The sequence below is a fragment of the Pagrus pagrus genome (assembly GCF_965226575.1).
Source record: "Pagrus pagrus genome assembly, chromosome: 5".
Taxonomy (NCBI): Eukaryota; Metazoa; Chordata; class Actinopteri; order Spariformes; family Sparidae; genus Pagrus; species Pagrus pagrus.
In genome coordinates this window covers 7,421,142-7,445,265 of record NC_140189.1, presented here as the reverse complement: position 1 = coordinate 7,445,265, position 24,124 = coordinate 7,421,142, and the positions used below count along the sequence as shown (strand labels likewise).

General features: G+C 40.4%; 2 protein-coding genes across 3 annotated transcripts; both read left to right on the top strand.

Moving 5' to 3' along the window:
- The first annotated feature begins 400 nt into the window (after positions 1–400).
- Positions 401–9,267, top strand: ube2d2l (ubiquitin-conjugating enzyme E2D 2, like). 2 transcript variants are annotated; one of them, XM_084352404.1, is made up of 8 exons: positions 401–794; positions 4,960–5,023; positions 5,106–5,137; positions 5,235–5,312; positions 5,518–5,623; positions 6,090–6,183; positions 7,170–7,220; positions 8,682–9,267. In XM_084352404.1, the coding sequence occupies exons 1-7, from the start codon at positions 771–773 to the stop codon at positions 7,216–7,218; spliced, it is 447 nt and encodes a 148-aa protein (XP_084208530.1). In that variant the 5' UTR covers positions 401–770; the 3' UTR covers positions 7,219–7,220; positions 8,682–9,267. The 2 variants fall into 2 exon arrangements, with proteins under 2 accessions (XP_084208530.1, XP_084208531.1); XM_084352405.1 differs by lacking the exon at positions 7,170–7,220 and having other exon boundaries at positions 405–794.
- A 4,208-nt stretch (positions 9,268–13,475) lies between these two features.
- On the top strand, positions 13,476–16,009 carry LOC311257389 (uncharacterized protein). The gene is made up of 6 exons (XM_084352993.1): positions 13,476–13,552; positions 14,070–14,105; positions 14,394–14,444; positions 15,043–15,184; positions 15,348–15,458; positions 15,814–16,009. Exons 1-6 carry the CDS (start codon positions 13,522–13,524, stop codon positions 15,821–15,823), a joined length of 381 nt encoding a protein of 126 aa, XP_084209119.1. The 5' UTR covers positions 13,476–13,521; the 3' UTR covers positions 15,824–16,009.
- The last annotated feature ends 8,115 nt before the right edge of the window (positions 16,010–24,124 follow it).

Here is a 24,124-nt window from a genome sequence, read left to right as displayed (position 1 = left end):
AAATCGTTTTTTTTTTTTAATGACGTCAACATATTTTGCGGATATTTTTTTTTTTAGCAAAATCATAACATTACAAATAAAATTGTATTTTTTGCATTAAATCAAAAATATGAGAATACATCCACACGTGGTAAAAGGAAATACTTAATATTTCTTGAATCATCCAGCAAAATTATGATGAAAATGATAAATATTTAATTCATATTTAATTATTATTCTATTAATATCATGACTTACAAATAAAATCATACCTTATTAGTCTTTAAATGTTACAACCTACTCTTGTAATGTGTTCTTTTCTTGATGATATTACTTGATTTTATTCCTCCTGATAAATCGTCGTTATTTTGACGCCATGTTGTTGGGTGTAGTTCTTGTGGTGTCTTGAAACAGAGTCAGAGTGAGACCTCCTGCTCCCGGTCCTCTGACAGCTGCTCTCTGTGGGTAACGGAAGACATTTTGAGCCTCTGCGGTCGGTCCGGTCCATTATTCGAGTGTCAGCCTGAAGTCGGGGCTGACGTGCGGTGGAGTCAGTCTCCACACTGAGCTGTAGTCGGTGAAAAAGACGAGATTTAAGATTTAACAGTTTGTAGTTTACCCGGCGTATGTGTAGCACAGCTAGCTTAGCTTAGCGCCTCAAGCCAGCCACAAAAGCTAGCAAAGTCCTAGATGCTAGTTAGTTAGCGGCACCTAGCTGGCCTGCCCTCCTCCTCCTCCTCCTCCTCTTCCTCCACCTTCTCCTCGACAGCCGGTCCCTTCACGCAGACACAATGGCTTTAAAACGAATTTCCAAGGTAACGAACCACCTTATTATCATATTTAATTATAACCACAGTCTGACGTGGGTCGTTTTAAGATGATGTTTGTGCCGTTAGTTCTCAGCTAGCTAGCAGCGTTAGCTCGTTCTCAGTGAAACAGCTGCTGCCGATGAGACAACATTCGGTTTAAACGGTCGGATTGTAGCCGGGGTTTGGTTCCAGCTCCGAGGGGACGTGTTCAGGTATTTTCTGTGTTGTGTTCACGTGTATCGGTGTTGGTTGAGGCCGGGTTTGGACAGAACCCCCCCCGCGGCGGACTGTAAGGTTTCATATGAAACAATGGTTCAGTTTACTGAGCTGATGTTAGCTTTAGCTTCAGTGTCAGGCCTTTGACTCAGATGTTCTGTCATGTATTTCTCTTCAGATCCAGTTAAATAACAGTTTAATCTGCAGTTATTTCAGTGACACCAGCTTCTGTTTTGTCCACATTCAGGTTTCAGTTTCATTTTCAGCTTTTCTCACCCTGAAATCTGTCCTTCAAGTTTATACTCAATAAAATTATAAGATTATATCACAAAAGATCCAAACAGCTTTTGATTCTGGTCTCACCTGCACGTGAATTGGGATCATAAATCAAAACAGTCCTTTACATTGCTTATTATCATATTTATCTATATTTATTTAAATTGACACATTTTTAAAGTTTTTCTTATATTTTAAGTTTTCCTCACACGTAAAGCTCCACAAAATATAATAAGAAAATCCCCCAGACTGTGTTTTATGTGTCAGTATCTGATCTGTGAATAACAGTTGAACAAGAATAAACATCTGATCAAGGACAATGAATTATTATTAATTCTGTTGTTTTATTTCCACTGTGTTAATCCTGATACATTTGTGTCAGCTATGAAATTAATCACCAACTATATTGATAATCTATTGATCACTTTGAGTAAATAAATGATTTCTTCCTCAATGTGTGATGTCAGCTTGTTAGATGTGAATGTTTCTTTCCTCCTCTGCGACAGTAAACTGAAGATCTGTTGAGTTCTGGACGAAACAAGACGGTTGAGGAAAATTCAGTTCGATCAGTTCAGTTTGTCTGATCAAACGTTTGAAATGTGCAAGATTGAAATCACACGGCTGCAATTTTTTCTATTGGTAAAATATGAGACAAAACATGTTGAAAGAAGAATGAAGTGAGCTGCTGCTGAACTAAAAATCATTTTCTCCAAACGTGAGGGAACATGACTGTTATCCTGATATTTACAGAAAATCTAAAACAAAGAATAATTAACTTAAGTTGCTGTTTTGTCTCTTTTTTTTGTCAAATAAAACCACAACTGAACAAAAGAAAAAGAAAAAAATTCATGAATAGTGAAAAAGGAAACCAGATGAACTGATAAACAAAAGATTTACACATATTAACATGTGTATTATTAACACTATCAGTATTTCTCTTTTAAATGTCACGGTTCTCGTCAGCACTGTTACATCAACACAGACCCAGCAGACTGAAATGAAACGCAAAGTAACCACCACGGGCCGAGATCCACACTGTAATGGCATAAAATCAAAATATGAGGTTTTAATTGTATAAAATAATTTGCACCTTTTTGATACTTGCACTGAAACTGCTGCACAACACTGTCCTTTGGGATGAATAAAGTTCTGACTTTTCGGAGTCACAGGATGCCTTTTGTTGTATTTTCACACGATAATAACAATAAAATAAAATTTAATGTCAGTGAGTCCACAAGTTACTAGCGGTGTGACGTCAAACAGTTCCTGTGCTGAGAGGAAGGAAAGACGGGTATGTTTACCTTCCTGTTAAAAAACCGTGCTGCTAAATGAATCAGATTTGTGTGGATTTAAATAATAAACAACAATGTAAAGACTGTAACGATTCAGTTGGGTTGAAATGTGATCACGAAGCCGTCTGATGTCGCTTTTAAAGATAATGCTGATCAAACAAATGTGAGTACAAACCAAAGTCAGAGAATCAAAACTGACTGTTTCAGTGTCTAAAAACTCAATTTAACTTCCTTCTTTATATTTGAACAACAGGAACTAGTGTAGGTGAGAAGAATCAGGCAGCTCGTGTGCTTAATGATATTTTATAAAGCAATTATTAGACACTTTTAATGGTTAAGAAAAGCTCTGCTGTCCACAGTAAGCGATAGAAAGACGAACCAGTGTCTCTGAGGGTTTTCCAGCGGACGTATTTAGTGGAACATGACTTTATATTTGTTGAATGGATCAATAAAACCAGTGAAGTATTTAATTAATAACCATAATACTGTGTGTACGTGTAGTATCTGCACCCCCAGCTGCCTCTGTCACAGTCAGTGTCTGAATTCCTGAACGTTTTCTCTCCTCAGTCAGACCTGAAAGCTGAGCTGTGTGTGAGCCTGTATGTCACATACCAACACACACACACACACACACACACACACACACACACACACACACACACACACACACACACAGTTTGGCTTGAGAGAGACCTGCAGGCTGGAAATCCAAAGCGGTCGTCCTATAAGCAGCCGTGTGTTTTCTCCTGATCTGGCCTCCGACTCTTCTGTCCGCACAGTAAAAATAGAGCTGCTGCTTACACATCAGTACCGGCCTGGCCCGTGTGTCTCAGTTTGTTTTTAATGCTGCCTTCACATGGCACACAGAGAGAGAGAGGGCTTCATGTGTGAGCTGCTAAAGTTCAGCCTTCAAAATAAATGTCTCTGTCTGTGGTACTGTAGGGCAGCAGATCTGAGAGGTCCTGTTTGATAGATGACGAGCGTTTGATCGATCATAAAACTAAAGTGATCAAGACTAAATTGAGCAGCAATGAATTCTCTCATTGTTAAATATGATATTAAACTGAAGATCTTTGTGTTTTGGACAATACAAACAGTGCTTGTGGTTCTGCTGGTTCGGGGGAAACTGGCTCAACATGCTGCAGGAGAACATGGACATCAGAAAGATGCTTTAACATTAAATCAGTTTGGTTCTGTTTCAAGTTAACTCTGCTGTGTCAATCAATCAGTGTTGACCAAACGAATTAGAGCGAGACATCTTGAAAAGGATCCGGTCCTTCCAAAATCTTCTGGTCATGAGTTTACTCGATGATTTTGACTTGAGCTGCAACAACTACTCGATTAATCTTTTAGTCGATTGAGAGAAAATTAGTGGGCAAATATTTTGATAATCAATAAATCGTTTCAGTCGAACATTGTCTGGTTCCAGCTTCTTAAATGTGACGATTTGCTGCTTTTCTTTGTCATTTCAGTAGATTCACAGCCGATGAAGAGTCTTTGAGTTTTAAACTGTTGGTTTGATAAAAGAAGACATTTGAAGACACTTTGGACTCTATAGGCTAAACGATGAGTCGGTAATTGTGAAAATATTTGGCAGATTAATCGATAATGAAGATGATAGTTAGTTTAAGCTCTAATTCTGACCAACAGTCAAAAACACAAAACATTTCAATATAAAATGACACAGAAGACTTTTACAAAGGCAACAGGCAGGAACAGGCGAGTGTTTGAGTTCCTCTGAAGGTTCCTCATCTCTGAGGAACGTTCCTGCTGTGTAAACGCAGCTTTAGTCTATTGATTATTCATCAATTAACATTTACGGTCACGTAACCTTTAACAAATCTCAGATCCGCCCCTGAATCTGAACTATAACATTCAGAGGAGCTTTCAGTGGTGATTTTAAAAGACGCCTGTAACACATGAGAACCACAGCGGGCGTCACTGGGTTCATCAGGATGGTACACGTCTCTACTGGCAGCTGAATACTGGATGAACTGGTTCAGTTGGTCCAACGTGTTGAAGAGACTGAGCTCAGACTGAGTCAGGAGATTAACTCTTTGTTAGATCAGGTGTGTGTGTGTGTGTGTCTGTGTGTTCAAACAGGAAACAGTCGAGCAGAACAAAATGCAAAACACTAAACAACCACAGACAAACATGACGCATGTTCTGTCTGCGATGTGATTGGTTCAGGACGGATGTGTGTAAAATAACTTCCACCAAACAGGAAACAGACGTGAACACAAACCAACCAGAGATCCTCTGACTGATCAGCAGATCCTTTAGTTCCAACGTTTATGTGATGAGTGTGTCTTATTTTCCAGGTGACATAATATTAAAAACCTTAACATCCAACTTATTTAAGATTTCTTTCTTGTGTGTGTTTTCAGGAGCTAACTGATCTGTCCAGAGATCCTCCGGCTCAGTGCTCTGCTGGACCAGTCGGAGAAGACAGTAAGACACATTTCACACATCATGTGTTCATGTGACACACACATGATGTTCTTTATTAACCGCCCTCTTGTCTTTTCTCCAGTGTTTCATTGGCAAGCTACTATTATGGGGCCTGTAAGTATCCAACTGAACTCTGTTAATATCAGTTGCATGTTGTCATGTGTGTAACTACATGAGTGTGTAACCTGTGTGTGTGTGTTCTCTGTTGCAGCCTGACAGTCCCTATCAGGGTGGTGTGTTTTTCCTCACTATTCATTTCCCCACAGATTATCCCTTCAAACCACCCAAGGTCAGTAAACACCTCCACAAACAACACGACATACAACACATAACACAGTGCAGTCAGTGGAGAACAGAGACAGTTGTGTTGATCTTGTGTACATTTTGTAACGATTACACGGTAAAGTTTTAAAATGATACAAAGCTGAAGCCAACATGACCAAGAAACACTGAAGGCTGTTCTGATCTGTTTCTCCTGTTTCCTTCTTCTTCAGGTCGCCTTCACAACAAGAATTTATCACCCAAATATTAACAGTAACGGCAGCATCTGCTTGGATATATTGAGATCACAGTGGTCTCCAGCATTAACTATCTCTAAAGGTGAGAACTGAAGATGTGAGCGGCAGTCTGACTTTAACTCTGAGAGCTGAGGCGGAATCAAGACGGATCATTAAGATTCATAATCATCAATTTTACTAAAAGAGAAGTGAACAAGTGAAGAGCACTGGTTTTATTTTGGTAAACAGTTATAGATCTTTTATTCAGACACAAACTTTTATTATTTTCCTTCTAAATCAGTTACTACTTTTTATGTTGAACCCTTTCATGACTCATGATATTATTTAATCTTAAATGTTGTGTAGAAGTCAGATTATAACCTGTACGGTGCTGTGTAGTTTAATTATGTAGAAATTTATCATAATCATCGACAGTAGTGACGGTTGTCTTTGTTAAAATGATCCGGTCAGAGTGTAACGGGTCGCCTTCAGCTGGACGGAGACGCTGTGATCCCAGCTGTGAAACTCTTGTCAGATTGTTTCTGAAGTTCTGTGTTTTTTCTCCACAGTCCTTTTGTCCATTTGTTCTCTGTTATGTGACCCGAATCCTGACGACCCGTTAGTGCCAGAGATCGCCCGCATCTACAAAACAGACCCTGTTAGGTGAGTTTCTACCTGTCCAATCAGAAACTACAAGAGACTGAGCTCACGTCACCAGATACACTCACAGAGGTTCGACTGCTGAAGACACATTTTGTGTTCGTAGATGGTTTTCATGTAACATTTCAGAAATATCAGATAAAGATGTCACACTGACAGACTGATGAATAACTTATCTTGAAACAGTTTTACACAATTGACTTGATCGGTATCTTAGCAAATTATTTTATCCACAAGATGACAGGATTTTAAAAGATTACCCTCTTTTTATTTTTATATACTTTAAAGATGGCTGTTTTTTGAGGACTTTTGAAAAATGTAAAACTCAAATTATCAATCGGCAAAAACTATTCTATTTTATTAGAGATGTCAAATAGCAGACCCAAAAGTTAAATTCTTCTATTGTTTATTCTTTCCATAACTCACATTTACTGTAATAAATAAATTAAATCAACTTTTCTCAATAAAGCTTGTTTAAAAAGAACAAGTACAAGTTCTGTCAGTAAGAAACAAACCAACAAACTCTAAACAGCTTTTTGTTTTTACATGTTTAAAAGTTGATTTATTGAACTTTTTATAGGATAAATATCCTTTTTATTTTATTTAATTTACAAAACATCAGGAACAAACAGCCAGTTAATGAATCTGATGACTGACAGCAGAACTCATCTAAAATACTGATTTATTAAAAGAGTTTTCTAGAAAAATGTTTGAAGTAAATAAAAGACCAACAGTTCAGCTGAGAAATCAGATAGAAAACACGTTCGTCTTCACAAAGCAGACGGAAGCTGGACGACGTGTCGACTCTTAACATGTCGCTCTGATGGTGGTCGAGGCTCTGATGGAGGTCGAGGCTCAGCAGCAGCTCTGTGTGTGACATGTTTTGTGTTTTCATGGCGTTTCTCTGGAGGAAGACAGAAACTGAAACATTAGAGCTTCGGTTGAACCTGTTTGAGGTCTTTAACCAGAGTCCTGCTCATTGGTCTCAGGTATAACAGACTAGCCAGGGAGTGGACAGAGAAGTATGCCATGCTGTGAGGGTAAGAGCTGAGCTGCCGTCTGATTGGAGCAGAGTGACTCACCTGAGCTTCTCTTCTGTGTCTCTGAAGTCAAACTGGACCTGAAGCACGTCGATGCAAAGCATGGCTCCGAATCTAAAGACGAGTCTGACCGCTGATCTTTCATGTTTTAGCTGTTTTTATAAAAACCTGCATTTTTTTCCTGCAGAAGCACAAAGTTTAAATCACAGAGGACATTAATGTTCCACACTGCAGCAGAAACATCTGAGCCTGTGTGGAGAGAGCGAGATGATCATTATTAAACCTGATGGATGAAAATGTTGAGCAGGATTGAACGTCGAGCTAAAACATGAAAACAGTGATGTGTTCTCTGTTAATCCAGCGTCTGAATTAATCGCTGTTTTAATGGTGGCTGGTTTTAATCTGCATGAAACAAACAAAGATAAATCAGTTTAAACTTGTGAAGCATCTGGTTCAGTCAACAAAACAAAACAAACCTTTTCTATTTTTAAAAATTAAAATACTGCGTGTCTCACTACCTGTCTGGAGTTTTGTCTCCAAAGTTGCTCAGACGAGTGAACGTTATAAAATTAGCACTTTTCTGTGAAGTTAACGGACATTAGATGATCGCTGCTGCTATGTGTTGTACTTCAGCAGTGGTAAAATAAGTACTCAGATCGTAGTCTGAAGTACTTCAAAGTAAGAAATACAAATATTTCAGCAGCTAAATGTATTTATTATTATGTTTTACCGTATGGAGCAGCGTTTCAGAGTGTAGCTGCTCGAAATGCTGCTAATTTTAACTACTTTTAATACTGTTCTGTTATTTAGAAGTAGTGCAATATTTCCTAATTGTAATAAAGAACTGTCAAAATAAAGGAAGTGGAAATACTCATGTAAAAATACTTGGTTACTTTACACCATCCTGTTCATGTTGACTCATATTAAAGAACTCAGTAATCTGGTCCAAAGCTCCAGAAGCACCAAGTTCAGAATGGCGTGTCGAGCTGGAAATATGTTTATTTTATCATTTTAAAGGTGCCATATGTCAGAATTTTGGTTAAAAACATTAAAAACATCAGAATTTAAAAGATTTTCTTTAGTTGTATGACCTCCACGTATTGTGTTGCAAAGCATGCTAACCAGTTAGCCCCGGCCCGGTCCAAAGCTCCTGTGCTGGCAGTATAAACACGACACATCCCCGGTGCTGCAAGCTCCCTGTTCAGACTGCTAGCTGCACAGCTAACTGAGCTAACTAGCTGACAGTGAGCTGCAGTTAGTGGTTACTGTGGTGATTGTCACACACTGCAGCCACAGCTGCTGTTTCAACATTTTAGTGGACAAAAAAAAAATAAAACGAGTCGCTGTGGTTTGATGATATTTATGTCCGCAGCAGATTGTATGATTGTGTGTGTGCGTGCATGGCATCGTCCTGCTGTGTGTCACCAGCTCACCGTCTCACCTGTGTGTTTCTGTCTGCAGGTACAACAAGACAGCTCAGGACTGGACTCAGAAATACGCCATGTGATCCTCTTTATCTTCTCACTGCTGGAACAAACTGTTTGATTTTCTCATGTGGCCACGCCCCCTCCTCATCAGCCAATAACGGCAATTTGTTCACGTTTCTTTTCGTTCCTTCGTCGACTTAAAAAAGCTTTTAAATTGTTGATTTGCCCTTTTTCTGCTTCCTAAACTGAATAAATAAAGTGAAGAAGGGCTGAGGACTGTGAGCTGTGAATGTGCCAACTGCAACACCCGACTGAAGAGACAACTGTTACAGTGAAAGACTGAATACAATAATAATTTAATGCATGTCAGTGATTGGTTCATGTGCTGCTGAGATTTGTCCACTTTTAAAAGAAAAAAAAGAAAAAAAGAAGGTGTTTTGGTTTTATTCTGTTCTTGATGTTTTTTTGTTTTTAGACGAGAGAGCCGTTAGTTCATCCATCATCCTCAACACTGTTCTCCTCTTTTTGCACTGAAGATGAAACTCAAAGCTCTCAATGGCTGATTGATCAACTAATAGCTCTGTGATGTTTTTTTTCTCAATAAAGTTGAACAAATTGCAGATTTTTGTTGTACTGGTTTCATTTCTGTAACAAATGTATTTGACGCTTATTTCATTATTTACAAGGTAAAAATTATTTTTTGAACAAACCATAAGTTTCAAGTTTCAAAAACAAAAGTAGGTTTCAGTCCTTTTATGCTGCGTCTACAGAAGGAAAACAAACTGTCTTTAGTCCATAAGATAAGTTTGTGTGAAGTCTCGTTGAAGAAATGAAAGAAAATCAAATTCTTTATTTACAGAATCCTGAGTCTTTAAATTTGACAAACTACAGCAGCTGTATTAAACTTAATTGATCCAAACAGAGCTGACACCATCAGTGATTGGTTAGTAGTTCTTGTCATCAACTCCTAGAAACCACCTGCTTCCAGTCCAGTGAAGGTTTCTACAGACAGAAGCCCGGCTGTGCCACGGGCTCACCTGTGTCCCCAACAGTGACCAACCTCATGGAAGAAGTTGAGAGCAGAGCCTCGATTACCTTCACAGGAACTGCTCCCAGCCACTGGTTCAGGTTTGTGGACGACACCTGGGTCAAAATCAGAGCAAGGGAAGTGGAAGCCTTCACAGAACATATGCTCTTTTTGGACTGAGCAGTACACATTGAAGAAGACAGAAGCCTCAACATCGAGGTGAACAGAAAACCTACACACGGATCAATACTTGCTGTTTGACTCATCACTCACTGGAGCACAAGCTGGGTCATCAGAACCTTAAACCATCAGGCTGAGACCAGGCCCACTAAGTCAGAGGGGAAGGAGAAGGAACCGAAGCACATCAGGGGAGCACTTAAAACCTCTAAAGACATCTCAAACTGCTGGACTGTCTTCAGGCTGAAAACAAGCAGAGAGAGAGAAAGAGGACGAGACTGAAGGAGGAATGTGAAGAAAAGTCGTCATGAAAGTGAAAAACACACAAGTCCAAAAAAGAGTCCAAAGTGGAGCTGAAGTGGTTCTGACATCAAGAAATATTAGAAATGAAGAAGTCAAGAACCAGAAATAACAAGGTGTCGAGTAACAGGGATATACAGATACTGTCACATACTCATTAATAAAACATACAACATACAAATACATATATATTTATACATATACATACCCACAGATATATAAATACATATACACATACAAAAAGCAAAACAATAAATTATAATGATTTATAATTTATAATAACTGAAGCAGTGAAAGCTGCTCTCTAGGTCACTGACATGTACTAAACCCAGCAGGAGAGCAGAGCTGAGAGGAGTCTGGTCCAACATCAAGTGATCAGAGCCTAAAGCATCAGTCTGACTGAGGAGAGGTTGTCATATCAATGTCAACTCGTCAGCTGATCCCTGAACATTGTGTCTCATCTGCTCCAGCTTAATAAAGTACAACATATCTCTGATCCACTGTGGATGGAGGAAGATTGATTTATTGTTGTTGAAGCCAGAGCTAGCGTGCAGCTGTCGGTCGCAACATCTTGGGACTGTGGTGAAGATAGTTTCCAGATCCAGATCCAGCTGCGTCAGTTGGACCTGGTGTTGGCAGTAAGAGGACGGTTGGATCACCTACAGAACACAGAGGTTTCACTGAGGGGCCGTCCATAAATATGGTTCATGAAATTATACAATTTTTTTCAATAGTTTCCAGGTCATTTGACCCAGCGACTCCAGATCAGTGCTGGGCTGTGTTACTACTCTGGATAATTAGGACACACATCTTTGTTATGTGTTTTAGTGCTCGTCATATTTTATATGAATATTTTTGTATTAAATCAGCATTTTTCTTTCAATATCTTCCAGGTCACTCAAAATGCCACATAAGTCTTTCTTGTTGACTGAGACACACCTCTTTTTATTGAATTATAGCTCCTCATGTTTTTGTTAATACAATTTTTATTGAATAATCTGAGCTGAGCCGGGATGAGCCCCGTCGACTGAGGCCTGTTTGTCTACAAATGTACCATCTGTGATCAGGACTCATTCAACCAGGACGGGAAGACATTTTGACACTGAGTTTGATTCAAGGGGTCACATGACCTGGAAGCTATTGACAAACCTGCAATTAATATCCATTTCAATATTTCTGTTCACTTCCTTCTCAAATGTAGTTTGTTAAACACCTGCAGCTCTTTATACAGTCCAACATCATGGAGACATGGAGACATTCACTGACATTAAGAAATACAAGAAAACAAGAAGTTAACGTGAAATAAAAAGAAACGCAGGAGAAACTTAACAAGAGCCACAAACTTTAAACTGTATGAACGAGGTATCGAAGGTTAAGGATTAAAGCAAAAATAAATTCTTCTGACAGAATATTTCCCTCAGGCCAAGTCGTCTTTATCTACAATGTGTAAAACATGTTAACTTGAGGCCCTGACATTAGCCCTCAGCACCTACTGAACAAATGATGAGTGTTTGTTCAAACGGCTTCCAGCAGTCAGCCTGTTGACTGAAGCTTTGTCTCCTGGAAAACATCCAAACTGTCAACGTATGTCAACAGCTCCAGAGTTAAAACATGACAGGTAGCATGACAGGATGTTCGTCCTGATCGCGACACCGTGTTTGTTTCAGTCCTGAAGCCTAATGTGTCACCTTCGTAGGAGACGAGAAATGTTTCCAGTAAAACAGAGTTCAGTGGATTTAAACCAACATGAACTTCTATAAAGAAAATCATTCTGTTCTCTTCCTCTGTAATATTCAGGGAGATGAAGGTTCAGTCAGTAGTACTGCAGCAGTACTCTGAGTATTTTTCTGTCTTTGAGGTGTCGTGCTTCATGACATTTCAGGTCACATCGGCCACACAGTAGAAACATCTCTTCCCTTGGTTTTCCATGTATGCAGGCCATACGTGCACGCTCTGTCGCTCAAGGTGGCTTCTTTGTGCGATAGTTTACAAATCAGGACGATTAGATGTTGGACAGGAGTTTTAAAATAAGAGGAGGTTACTACAGGTGAACTGGCCTGATGTAGCTGCATGCACACAGCACTCTAACACACAGACATGGAGGACTCAGTCACTGAGAAAAACACCAGCTCGTCAGGAATATTTCTGCCTTGAAGCGGAAGAAAATGGGGAGCTGAGGGATTTGAATGAGACTTTGGCACAACAAACTAAGATTGGTTCCGCGACAGAAACATATAAAACAAAATACAACAGTACTTTATATTTTAGTACACTAGTGGCTATGACCCTTTTAAACGCATATGTTAATTTACCTGTTACACATCAGTATTTTCCTGAACTGTATGAGACAAATCTATTTAATCACATCAAATGTAAATTTTAACCTTAGTTCATTAATTATTTATGTATCACATGAAATAATAGAGTTGATTATGAATCACTTATCAGTTGTGCATCGTGAGTATTTTATAACAGCACTTAAAGGGCTGACACACAGATTTTCGGATTAACGGTAGCGTGATTATTCTGTCAGATGGCAGATAAAATAAACCAATTTAAACAATGTGATGCAACATCCGCTCACACAACGTCCTGCCCACAGCTCTGTCTGATCGGTAACACGTCACAGTTAATACCCTATAAACACTGAAGAATCTGAATCTGTAAAGTAACTAGTAACTAAATGTTTTAAATAAATGTAGTGGAGTGGAAATATAAAGTAGCAGAACACTGAAGTGCTCAAGTAAAGTACCTCCAAATTGTACTGAAGAACAGAACTTCAGCGAATTGTAATCTGGTTCATTTCGTCGCTGGTTGTTCGATATTTTGACACAAAGAGTTTCATTTTTACTGTGAATGATTATCGCTCCCAAATATCAGTTTTCAGCCTACTTGATTTCTAATAATTTCTAATAATTGGCCCAGAAAAAGCCACATTGGTCCGGCCCTGTCGCCCACACCTGGTACTACTGCTCCTTAACTTAAGGCCTTGTTCTTAATGACTCACCTGGTCTAAATGAAGGACAAATAAAAAGATCACTGAGTCTGTTTTTAAACTGTCACAAAGATTAAGTTCTCCTTCGAGACCTTGTATGTGACCAGTCGTGTGAAATGAGTGAGAAAACCTTCAGAACCAACACATGTTGTAAATGAGTTGCTCCCTTGGATAACAGCTTCTGGTGTCCCCTGCAGCTCTACAGGGGATTTGCATGCTCATCACATCACCAGGTCCTGTTTGCCTTCACCGGCGGCAGGAGGTGTCTCCATGTCTGCATGCGAGGAGAGATGCATAAATACCTGGACGTAGAGATGCTCTCAGTATCAGACCGTCTGCAGGTGGAAGACAGAAGAGAAGCTGAGAGAAGCAAACATGGTCCAACTGAGCGTCATCGTCCTCGGCTGTGAGTATCCTCTCTGCTTCAGTGTCTGCTGTCAGATACATGTAGTTGAGTTAAAGTACAATGTTTGCCTCTAAAATGTAGTGGAGTACAAGTGTAAAGTATAAAGTAAAGTACTTACTCAATGACTAAGAAAATGTACTTAGTTACTCTCCATGACTCCGTATGTGTCATTTACTTTCTTCCTACACGTATGTTGACATTTCTAATAATGATGTTGGTTCTGAAGGTGAACTGATCCTGGGCGATGATGTTCTGAACCCTCACAGGGTCCGGACACATTCACATCTTCACAACAGCTTTTATTTCCAATTAAAGACAACTGATGGTTTTTTTCTCTTGTGTTTTTTTTTTAATTTACCTCCATGCCAGCTGTCATGTTGTCAGAAGAAAACAACCTTCTTCAGATCTTATTTTGGCATCAGATGTCGTTTCATTGTCAGTTTGTGAGTTGCAGCAGTCGACAGTGTGAAAGTGATAAAAGTTAAAGTGACTCAGACGAGCTGGTGTTGTGTTTCAGTGCTGGCTGCAGCTTGGTGCTTCACTGGAACTGCTGGTGAGTTTTTATTCTGCTCGCTCATCTACATTATTTACTGTTATGGTGGTTTTACAGCTTTTTTTAAAAATGATCAATTTATGAGTGTTAATATAAATAAATGTACTGCTGGTGTTGATGTTGTCCTTAATTTAATTAATGTCCTATTGTAATGAATATATCTACATGATACATGTACATGAGGTTCAATGTGGCGAGGGCCGAACTAGTTAAGTTTGACTCTGATGACTTTGATGATGATGATGATGATGATGCTGATGATGTCACTGACCTGTGTGTTTTTCACAGAGGGATTGAGCATCACGGCCTGTGGCGGTGACACCATTGAGGCCTCCTGCTGTAAGACAACACTCTCTTTCACTTCACCATCATTGTAACTTTAACCTGGAAACAAAGGTTTATTCACTTTCAGACACAATCCCTCATAAAACAGTGTTTTGTGATTCTTTGTACAGATTTAACAAATGAGACAGAACATTAGAGATTCACTGATCTGATTCTGACGCCTGAGTTTGGACTCACGTTGCTCTCCAAACTTTGTAGGACTTCACTGAGTTGTTACTTATTTTTATCCAGTTTATTTCTCTGGGACAGTGAGTATTAATGAACCTTTCTGTAAATAGTCAGAGTGACAGTCACAGTTACTGTGCTCCAGAGCAAAGACACACAACTAAACAACAAGTAAACACAAGCGAGCACAGACAGGACACAAGTCACACAACAACTCTGCAACAACTGATCCAAGAAAAGGAAAGACTATTTGACCAGCAGGTGGAGCTAAAGTACCACTGGTGATACCACAGTTAGGCCCTCACTGGTCTGAGATATCACACCGTCAGTCAAAGTGAACCGGACTGAACTGGCGATGAAATACGACTTGTGACTAAGTGAAACGATGTCTTCATTATGTGACACTTCACACTCCTCTCTTCTCCAGATAACGGCAAGAAGTTAAGGGTGACATATGTTTCGTTCAAGGTCGGGGGGCAGCAATGTGTGAAGGGAAAACGCAACCCACACATCGATTACAACAACCCCTGCACCAGATACAGCAAACAGGTTCAGATAGTGGCAAAACGGTAAGAAAACATCCTCTTCTTTGTGCTTTAAATGATTTATGTTTTGTCCACTTGAGGGCCATGGTTATTATGGGACAAATACAGAGATGAGCAGTGAAACCAGAACTACATTCAGATGTTTGGTCCACCTCTGGTTCTGATCACATCTCCTGTCTGTTTCCAGCTGTCACGGCAAGCGCTCCTGTAAATTCGCCGTCACTTCAGATGTGTTCAGAGGGTTATACTGTAGAGGCTTGAGAAACGTGTATCTGCAGATGTATTACGTCTGTGTCTGGTACGTACACACACACACACACATACACACAGAACACGGTTTGAAGGTAGAAAAGGTGGCAGGGTCCGCCACATATAAACAAAGTAAAACAGTGTAAATTGTGTTGTGCTTTACGGTCAGTTTGTTTATTCAGTCATGAACACAAATAAAGTTTGTTTATTTAGTTTGTTTAAAATCAGTCAGTGAAGATCTTTCTCTCCTCATTATCATCACCGTCCCCCAAACAACAGACTGCTCCTTTAAACTACATACTGCTCCTTTAAACTACAGACTGCTCCTTTAAACTACAGACTGCTCCTTTATGTTGTATTTGTTTCTTCTGGTGTTTCTCATCACTGCTCGTGTTTCTCTGCAGGCGTCCATGAATCATCTGAGGCCTTTACAAACTGTATTGTTCACGGCTGTGGACAGAACGGTTTGAAGACACATCAGACTGCTCAGAGGTCAGATCGGAGGTCGTCCTCTGTTTGAAGTCGTGTATTGAAATAATTAAAACATGTTCAACCTGAAGGATTTGAAATTAATAAAATCTAAGTTTTCCTCTGACAGCATTTATTTTGTGTTGACTTTTATTTGTCACTCTGCAGCTTCAGTCTTCAGTTGTACGTTTATTACATTATTTATTATTTACTTTCAGATAATGTTGGTTTGGGGGTCGCTGGCAGACGAGCTGTTCAGTCAGTTTCATATGAGGGTGTTTTATAAATGACTTACACCATGGTCTGAGTGAAAAGACTGGCTGGAGGGGGTCAATTAACTTTCCAGTAGTCCTAAAACTCAGAAATCAGTTAGCATGTTAGCTTGTTAGCACTTCCTGTCTCAAAGTCTGGACTATATTAAATTATTTGCCCATCATAATTAATGTAATATTTATTCAAATATAGTAATTAATCTAACGGTCTCTTTGTCTTTACTTGATTTTGGCAAAAAGTGCACATCCATATTGATGAAGGTTCTCAGTCATCCAGGTCAGAGTAAATCTATGTTCTGTATCATAGGTCGGGTTCACACCTAAAGGTCCGTGAAAGGTCCGTTTATTGATCGGAACCAATGCGAGGATGATACATTGTTTCAATTTTGAGTTGGTCCGTTTGCGTTCACAAAGGCCAAACTCAAACGGTCCAAAATCTGTAAACAAAACTCATGTGGCCGCAACCATATTAACCAGAAGTTAAGAGTATTAACATTTTGTTTATAATATTTCATTTTTTCATTTAATATTTCATCTACCAATTGTGCCTTTCATCCCTGCCCCAGGAGCATATGGGTTCAACCACGAACCTGTCAGTGGTGGCAGGATGTGAGTGAGACCTGGACTGACAGGGAATGGCTGCAAAACTTCCGTATGAGAAGGGGCACACTCATACACTTGTGTGACCTCCTGCGGCCAAGTCTCACCAGGAACAACACCCACTACCGCCAGTCTGTCCCTGTTGAGCTGCGGGTTGCAATTAGTCTGTGTAGGCTGGCCACCAACCTAGAGTTCAGGTCCCTCTCCCACCTATTTGGGGTAGGAAAGTCCACAGCCTGCATGATCACCCAAGAAGTAGTCACAGCCATCAACAACACAATGAGGCAGAACTACATAAAACCTCCATCTACAGCTGAGCTGAGAGCCACTGTGCAAACCTTCCGGGACAAGTGGCATTTCCCACAAGTTGCTGGAGCCATTGATGGGACTCATATTGGGATCCAGGCACCGAGTGATAGCCCTGCTGATTACTTCAACCGTAAAGGGTTCTTTTCTGTGCTACTGCAAGGTGTGGTGGATGATCGCATGATGTTCTGGGACATAAACATAGGCTACTAAGGTAAAGTCCATGATGCAAGAGTATTTGCTAATTCCTCACTTCCTATTTTTACCTTGATGCAGCACTGTTCAACTGTCCGGTTTAATCCCTTTTCTTTCATTTTTTCACTGAAAATTTTAAATACTTCTGTATTTTTGTGGACCTTCTCGAGCAGCGATGAAATACTCTCATCATGCCAAATGTCAAGCAAGCATCTAACCTCACTGTAGCTCCACGTCTGTCCCCTGCCGCCAGTAATTTTAGCTGCTGGTTGCTAACTTTACCGCTGCCATAACCGGAAATGGCGCGTAAAATGGTGCGCTTCTTGTTATTGGTGCAGATGTGGTTCACACCAGAAATAATCCGCTCTGGAGTTCGCTTGATAGCGGACCGAGACCACCTCTACGAGGCGGACCAGGGTGCGGTTGTTTGGTCTGCACCAGAGTTCGAGGCCAGCGTTCACACCGACCCAAACAAACCGCACCATGGGGCAAACGCTCCGGGGTTCGGTTTAACCGGACTAAACTGGTGTGAACACGACTATAGTCAACTGGACTTGTTTCAGTTTGTTGAAGATGTCCCTCTCATCCAAGAGGCTTTTGGTCAGGAACACTCAACACCGCATCCAAAACTCACAGGATATCACCAACGAGGTGAGAGAGATAACGCTGGACTCGGACCAAACAATGGTTTCTTATGATGTCACATCACTTTCCCACTCAAGAAGCAGTTCAGATGGTGAAGAAACACCTGCTACATGGCCCCAGACTTCACCCCAGACCACATTTGTGCCTTACTGGACCTCTGTCTGACGACCACCTGTTCCAGTCCAGTGAAGGTTTCTACAGACAGAAGTCTGGCTGTGCCACGGGCTCACCTGTGTCCCTAACAGTGGCCAACCTCTACATGGAAGAAGTTGAGAGCAGAGCCTTGGTTACCTTCACAGGAACTGCTCCCAGCCACTGGTTCAGGTTTGTGGATGACACCTGGGTCAAAATCAGAACAAGGGAAGTGGAAGCCTTCACAGAACATATAAATGCTGTGGACAATAACATCAAGTTCACACGGAAAGATGTCAGAGGAGACAGTCTGCTCTTCTTGGACTGAGCAGTACACATTGAAGAAGACAGAAGCCTCAACATTGAGGTGAACAGAAAACCTACACACAGATCAATACTTGCTGTTTGACTCATTGCTCACTGGAGCACAAGCTGGGTCATCAGAACCTTAAACCATCAGGCTGAGACCAGGCCCACTAAGTCAGAGGAGAAGGAACAGAAACACAGGGGAGCACTTAAAACCTGTGGCTACCCAAACTGGACCTTTGTCAGAACCTCTAAAAGATCCGGAGCAGACAGAGAGGGGAAGACGAGAAAACCTAACAACATCGTCATTCCCTATGTCGCAAGAACATCTGAGAAACTTAGGAGGATCTTCAATAAACATCAGACCCCGGTTCACTTTAAACCTACCAACACACTGAGGCAGAAACTTGTCCATCCTGAGGACTAAACACCCAGGAGACATAAACAGAGTGATGTAGTTGATGCTGTTCAATGCAGCCAGGACTGCACAGATTTGTACATTGGGGAGACAAAACAACCTCCATAAATGAATGGCACAACACAGGAGGGCCAACTCCTCAGGTCCAGACTAACAACCCACATGAAGGCCGGTTGGGTCAACGAACAACAAGTGGTCCTGACTCTGAAACTCAGATGAACAATGAAAACACTGACTTGACTTGACATGCCTGTAAACATGGTTGGCGTTTCCATAGTTACCGACATGTTTCCATAGTTACCAACATGTTTCCACGGTTACCGACATGTTTCCATTGTTACCAACATGTTCCCATGGTTACCGACTCGTTTCCATGGTTACCGACATGTTTCCATGGTTACCGGTGAGATTCCATGGTTACCAACATGTTTCTATGGTTACCGACACGTTTCCATGGTTACTGGTGAGATTCCATGGTTCCAAACTTGTGTTTGAGCACAAATGGCAGGAGATCCTCTAGTTATGACATTTCAACATTCTAGAACTGGCATTGATCACTCTAGAACTGTGGTTGCTATTGGATACCAGTTTATTTATTTTTTTAAACTTTATTTTTATCAAGTTTTGGAGTGGACATGAACAAGCACAGACATACATTAGGTCTAAAGGTGCGTTCACACCGGACCTTTTATTTTTGTCGCTGTCGCTCCAAAAAAATTGCTCTGTTGCTCAGCTGCAGTCGCTCGTCGGCACAATTCAACAGATCGCTCTGATAACATCATTCAAGCGATTCCAGTGAATTTCACATCGCTCGGAGGTGTTCATTTTTTTCCCATTTTCAACGGTATACGCGGCTGACAACGGCCCAGTTTGACGAGCTGTTGGCGAGAATCGAAGGCAGGAATTGCCCGGTTGGACACAAACTACAGGTGCTCCATCCCAGCTGAGGAGCGCCTGGCCTTTTGTCTCCGGTGTGTGTGTGTGTGTGTGTGTGTGTGTGTGTCAACGTAAAGCCGGCTTTGCTCTTCCGGACCGGTGGAGTTGTATTACGTTTCCATGGTTTCAGTAGTTGTCATAGTTACACATAGATTACGGCAGCCAGTCAGCGCTGAGCGACAAGCGACTGACTTTGAGACTTGGGGTTTCTCACCTCGAGTGACAGAGCGATTGAGCGTTTTTTCGATCCGTCGCTCGGACGCTGTCGCTTGGAGCTCCAGCGACATTTCGCCTGAGCGATTAACCGCTCAGTCGCTCGTTTGCATTGACTTAATATGTAAACTTGTCGCCAGCGACAAAAATAAAAGGTCCGGTGTGGACGCACCTTAAGGGATTCCTCTTCATCCCGGGGAAAGACTGCCCTCACAATGTCAATGTTGAGGATGTCACAGTATCGCCTTCATCAACTGTGAGGAACCTAGGTGTAATCCTTGATGACAGACTATCCTGCACCCCCAACATCACTGCAGTGGCTCGATCCTGCAGATTTGCCCTCTACAACATCCACAGGATCCGGTCTTTCCTCATAAAGGGCGCGATGCAACTCCTGGTCCAATCGCTGGTCATCCGTGACCTCCACTGGCTTCCTGTTGCGGCCCGCATCCAATTCAAGACGATGGTGCTGGCCTTCAAGGCCATCAATGGAACTGCACCCATCTACCTCCAAACACTGGTCAGACCCGACGCGAGCACTTGGCTCTACTACATCAGCTGGTACCGCCATAGCTAAAAGTAAACAAAGGTCGCTCAGCGAAGTGACGACTCTTCTCTGTTCTGGCGCCTCAGTTGTGGAATGAACTTCCGACCAATATCAGGACAGCAGAATCACTCACCATCTTCCGCAAAAGACTCAAGACTCACTTGCTCAGACTTCACCTCAATCCCGCATAGCATGACTTTCCACAGTGTATCCAAATTACAGCACCTGTTCAGCAGTGATGATATAAATGAGTCAACGTATCCTATACATAAAAATAAGTAATTAAATACATATGTACAGTGTCCAAGATCACACAACACAAAGTTTTTGTTAATTCCCTGCTGTATTAAGATATAGTAACCATCTCTTCCAATAATTGTTAAAATCTATACAAAGATTCAGGGAGAAGTAACCTCTCCATGCCATATATTTTGTTTACTATCCCAATCCACTCTGATTTTGTTGGGGGTTCTTTAATCATCCATTTTCTGTTAATGGATTTTTTACCAGCAGCAGTATCTGAAGAAGGTATTTGTCCCGTTTGTTAAGTTTGGATGGAATCTTACCTAAATATATTGTACTGAAGTCATGATTGACCTCTGAGCCAAATGTTGATTTTATCACTGCTACTAATCCCAGCCAGTAAAGCCGAACTACAGCACAATCCCAAAATATGTGGATGTGATCAGCCAAGCTGTTCCGGCACCTCCTCCAGCAGTGACCGTGTTCTGGTTTGCCACTCAGAAACCATTTTATCTTTGGGGTGATGAAAAACCTAATAATGTTCTTCCACACAAATTCTCTCCATTGGCCTGAACTTGAAGTAGTTACATGTGTATTACAAATGTTAAGCCAGTCTTCCTCTGTGAGAGCTATATTGGCTTCCTTTTCCCATTTAGATTTAACATACGTTGTGGAGCGACTCTTAGCTGAATGCAGACATGAATAAATTCTAGAAACCAATTTTCTGTGAAGATTGGATTTGTATCCATCAATAAATACATTAATCAGATTTGTTTCACTTTCCTGAGAGATTTTGATATTTTTGTTGAAATGGTGCCTAACCTGAAAATATCTGAAGAAGTCCTGTCTTTCTAGATATAGAAGTCTGTCAGCTGTTGGAAGCTGTCTATTCCTCTGTTGGAGCAGGTCAGGCACTATGCGGTAATTCCTTTGAAAGTTCATTGCTTATATCTTTCATCCATCTGTTTGGGTTTGAAGTCACTGTCATGTGCCACCCATCTTAGCACTCGTGCATTTTTTTTCCAATTTTAACTTTTTGCATTGTCTGAACCAAATATTCATGGGGACCTTTGTCCAACAGTTCAGTTTCTCTAAATGTATGGTGTAAAGAGATCTATCCCCTATTAGCGATTGAAGAGGTATGTCTAGTTGGCTTTGATCCAAATCTTTCCATTTAGCAACATAGTGTGGGTGGCACCAGTTAACTAGATATCTGAGCTGTGCGGCCTCGTAGTTACTCTCCAGACATGGAAGAGATGCCCCCCCTTTTTCTTTGGGTAACTGTAATGTGCTAAATTTAATCCTGGGATTTTGGCCTCTCCACATAAATCCAGAAATCATTCTTTTCCACTCGTTATACTATTTAGGAGGTATTTCTATTTACAAGGATTGAAAAAGATAAAGTAACCATGGTAAGAGATTCATCTTGACGATATCTATTAGATTGTGCATGTCCAAAGGTAATAAGGTCCATCTTTTCAGATCAGTGATAATTCCCTTTGTAGTAGTGGAATAATTTATTTTGTAAATTGTAGATAAATCTTTTGGTAATTGGACCCCTAAGTACTTAATGTTGTTATTTTCCCATTTGAAATTACATATTTTCCGTTTACTTGCCTGTGGAGAATAATTGTACACAATGGTTTGTGTTTTGTGGAGGTTTAATTTGTACCCTGAATAATTACCAAATTGTCTAAGATGAGACATTAATTCAGGTGGCTCGAATCTGGGCTGGTAAGGGTTAACAGAATCACAATCAGAAATACTTTATTATCCCCGAGGGGAAATTGTTTGTGTTACAGCTGCTCCCATTCAAAGTTCAGAATATGCAGAAATAATGATAATAATAATCGACAACAGGATATCGTCCACATACAAAGATATTTTGTATCCAGTTTCTCCGACCAGGATCCCTGTAATTGAAGGGGGCGGGGCTTAAGGGGCAGCCCTGGTGACAACCCCTTTCAAGCAGAAATGATCTGGATAGACTGCCATTTATTTTGATCCTAGCAGAGGGAGAATGATATAAACTTTTCAAACATCGAATTACTACATTATTAAATCCAAAACGTTGCAGTACAAGTATTCCCATCTCACGGAGTCAAATGCCTTTTCTGCATCAAGGCTAAGAATAATTGACTCTGCGTGATCCTTACTCATACGCTCCACCAGGCGTAAAGTCTCACATTGTCATGTGTCGTCTATTTTTAATGAATCCTGTTTGGTCGGTATCAATTAGGTCTGGAATTATGTCCTCTAATCTTTTGGCAATTATTGAAGCATATAATCTATAGTATATATTTAGAATTGATATTGGTCTATATGAGCTGCATTCAGTCTTATCCTATCTTATTATTGCTTGCTTCCATGAGGCGGGCATCTCTCCCCCTTTAAGAGTATAGTTGAAACATTTCAGAAGTAATGGTGTTACTAAATTTCTACATGTTTTTTACCATTCCGCGGGGTACCCGTCCATTCCTGGTACTTTATTTGTCTTAAGTGAGATGACACTATCTATCTCCTCATTCATTATCTTTTGTGTCATTATTTTATTTTGTTCGATTCCAATTGAGGGCAGGTCTAATGATTCTAAAAAGCTAGTTATGTCTAGAGGTTCAGCCCCCCTGGGCTGTGTCTATAAATCCTTTTTCCAATAGAGTTTTGTATTTCCTCTTATCTATGGAATATCCTGCTGGTATGGGGATCTTTAATTCTGTGAATGGACCTTTTGGCTTGTTGCTTGCTTGCTCCATGCCAATGACTTTTTGGCTTTCGATTCATTCTCATAATACCTTTTTTTTTAATGAATTTTGCCTTCATCTCCATTTGGCCGTCATACATTTTAATTACTTCTTGTTTTATTGTGTTTATTTGATTTAACAAGTGGGGGTTGTTGCATTCCATATGTTTTGTTTCTAAATATTTTAATTTGTCCAGTAAATCCTTTAACTGTTTCTGTTTTTCTTTTTTCCTTATTGAAGACCATATTATAAGCTTCCCTCTAATTACAGCCTTGGCAGCATCCCATAAAGATATTTCCTAGTTTGTGTTTGAATTTATGAAGGAAATGATTTTTTAAGATGGATGACAATTCCACATTTGTATTTAAAGTGTTTCATCACCATCAAACATTATTTAAGTGGGCATTTGTGCTGCTGGTTAACAGTAATCCTTAGTTTGTGTGCACCATATCCCAAAATGTACGGCACAAGCATGGCAACAGACACACACAGTGCACAATAGAGGCTCGTGTTTTACAAACAATATACATCACAATACACTGTACATCATGTTGGGCTGTTTCAACTTAAAAGTCTGAGGTCAATTGCTACCTTAAATATTTGAGTTAATTTAGTTTGAATAGTTAGTTTGATCTAAAATCTCAAAGCACACATGTATTCATATCCTCTATAATGTGTTATCTAATCACTCTG

Coding starts and splice junctions, on each gene's coding strand:
- ube2d2l (XM_084352404.1), top strand. CDS start 771: ATGGCTTTAAAACGAATTTCCAAG. Junction 795..4,959: donor CTTTAAAACGAATTTCCAAG/GTAACGAACCAC, acceptor GTGTGTTTTCAG/GAGCTAACTGATCTGTCCAG. Junction 5,624..6,089: donor AGCATTAACTATCTCTAAAG/GTGAGAACTGAA, acceptor TTTTCTCCACAG/TCCTTTTGTCCATTTGTTCT.
- LOC311257389 (XM_084352993.1), top strand. CDS start 13,522: ATGGTCCAACTGAGCGTCATCGTCCTCGGCT. Junction 14,106..14,393: donor GTGCTTCACTGGAACTGCTG/GTGAGTTTTTAT, acceptor TGTTTTTCACAG/AGGGATTGAGCATCACGGCC. Junction 15,185..15,347: donor GTTCAGATAGTGGCAAAACG/GTAAGAAAACAT, acceptor GTCTGTTTCCAG/CTGTCACGGCAAGCGCTCCT.